Source organism: Phytophthora parasitica, assembly GCF_000247585.1.
Source record: "Phytophthora parasitica INRA-310 unplaced genomic scaffold supercont2.46, whole genome shotgun sequence".
Classification (NCBI taxonomy): Eukaryota; Oomycota; class Peronosporomycetes; order Peronosporales; family Peronosporaceae; genus Phytophthora; species Phytophthora nicotianae.
Window position 1 is genome coordinate 406,415 of NW_008649032.1, and position 1,688 is coordinate 408,102.

The 1,688-nt window shown below is 50.0% G+C and overlaps 1 protein-coding gene across 1 annotated transcript; it reads right to left on the reverse strand.

The window, feature by feature from the left end:
• Window positions 1–127: 127 nt before the first annotated feature.
• PPTG_15307 (hypothetical protein) lies at window positions 128–430 on the reverse strand (the record flags this gene model as incomplete). Its single annotated transcript, XM_008912358.1, has 1 exon — window positions 128–430. The coding sequence occupies one exon, from the start codon at window positions 428–430 to the stop codon at window positions 128–130; it is 303 nt and encodes a 100-aa protein (XP_008910606.1).
• Window positions 431–1,688: the final 1,258 nt, after the last annotated feature.

Below are 1,688 nucleotides of genomic sequence, written 5' to 3' on the forward strand. Positions count from 1 at the left end.
ACGAGCAGTAAACTGCGTCGAATTTTACTTCTCGGGTCTTGTCTCGCAAAAAGAAACATACCCATTTGCAACAAATACACGGCTACCATGAGTCGGATGAACAAAAGTCTCGGTGGTGGCGGAGGTTTTAAAGATGATTCTGGCGCTGCAATGGCCCCACTATCTCTCCTCTCGTCGACGTCAGGCGCACCTCGAGTATGTAAATTCTGCAGTAGAGAGTCTGTGGCTTGATCTCCACCTCTGTGTTTGTTTGAGTTAAAATAGTGGCCGGTTCCCTGTACTTTATCCACCATGGCTGCCCATGTATTGAACACCAAGAGGAATACTCCGCCCAGTACCAACGACGCTGAGGCACCCAATACTTGCCAAAGGAATACCAGTTGCAGATACGACAAATGCAGGTGTGCTGCGTCGTGATCCAATAGTCCATGGGAGTGTGACTGATATAGAGCTAGCATCCATAGGGCCACGAGGATGAAGGCCGCGGCCCGCAACGATGTCCCGAGGACCAACAGCCCATAGAGTCGCACAGCCGTGTAATCTCTTCGCCAAGTCCGCATCAAACGACGACTGGCCACGAACCCTGGGATCAGGAACAACACTCCACACGAATACACGCTGGCGTACATGAGGTACACGAAGGATGAGGAGGTGGCCGACGGCATGGCCGACTCGGCCGACGCAGCGGAAGAGTCCATGAGAGGACGCGAAGATCGGATTCTGACGTATTTAATTTTTGGCTAAAACAATTTTTGCCAAAAAGTATGATGTGGCTCCAAAACCGCATTGTTTATGTTTAAGAGATCCTGTGTAGATGCAGATTTTTGCTCGACGAACTTCCGAATTTCGGAGTGTGGAATCGTGCGGACTCGACTGCTGTTGACGTGGCATCGAGCGTTTGTGGCGATTCGATGGAGCGAATGCGATGGATGCGGACCCATGAGCGACGGCTGGACTTAGCCGCAAACTGTATGGACCCCTTGTCTTGTGAATTTCTTTCGCTGTTGTAAAGGCCGGAATGAGTATCCAGTAAAGGGAGGATTCCCGATCGTGGTCCGACACGGTGGACCGAAATGGGAAAGGTGTCAGCAGCAAATTGCAGTGGTCGTCTTGCTAAAAAAAAATAATAAAAAAAACTATTCGAGTGATCTTCTCGGTGTGGGATCGCTTTTCGAAGCCAGCGTGACGCCAGCGGAGGGATCCGATACAATGTACGTAGTTACTGCAGCGTCTGCCGGGAGAAGAGGCGGTAGAGTGCATGGCCGGCAGTGCACAGGGATAAATCAAACAAGAGCTCAGCTCCAAAGCGGACGAGTCGTCGTCAACTGTCGTTCCGCCCAGCTCGCGTGATGAGCTTTTCTGATGCAAGTCTGGCGCCACTCAAGCGATGGCTTGCAACTTTGTACTACTGCGTTCGATCCTCACGAAGTGCCTTCGAAGAACTTCAAAAGGACCAGCTGAAAAAGAAATGAGAGGAGTTGGTGGCGTTGCAATCCCCAGTTTTGCCAACGGCTTCAATCAGTGGGGGGATCTCCAAACAGTTTGAAAAAAAACTTTATACAAAATCCAAGTCATAGATTTCTGATCCGTCGGCCTCGCTATGCATCACAGCATATGATGTTCTACAGCCATACAACATTCGATTTTCGCCCTTTCTTCAACCAATGAAATCGCTTCGAATATCTGGT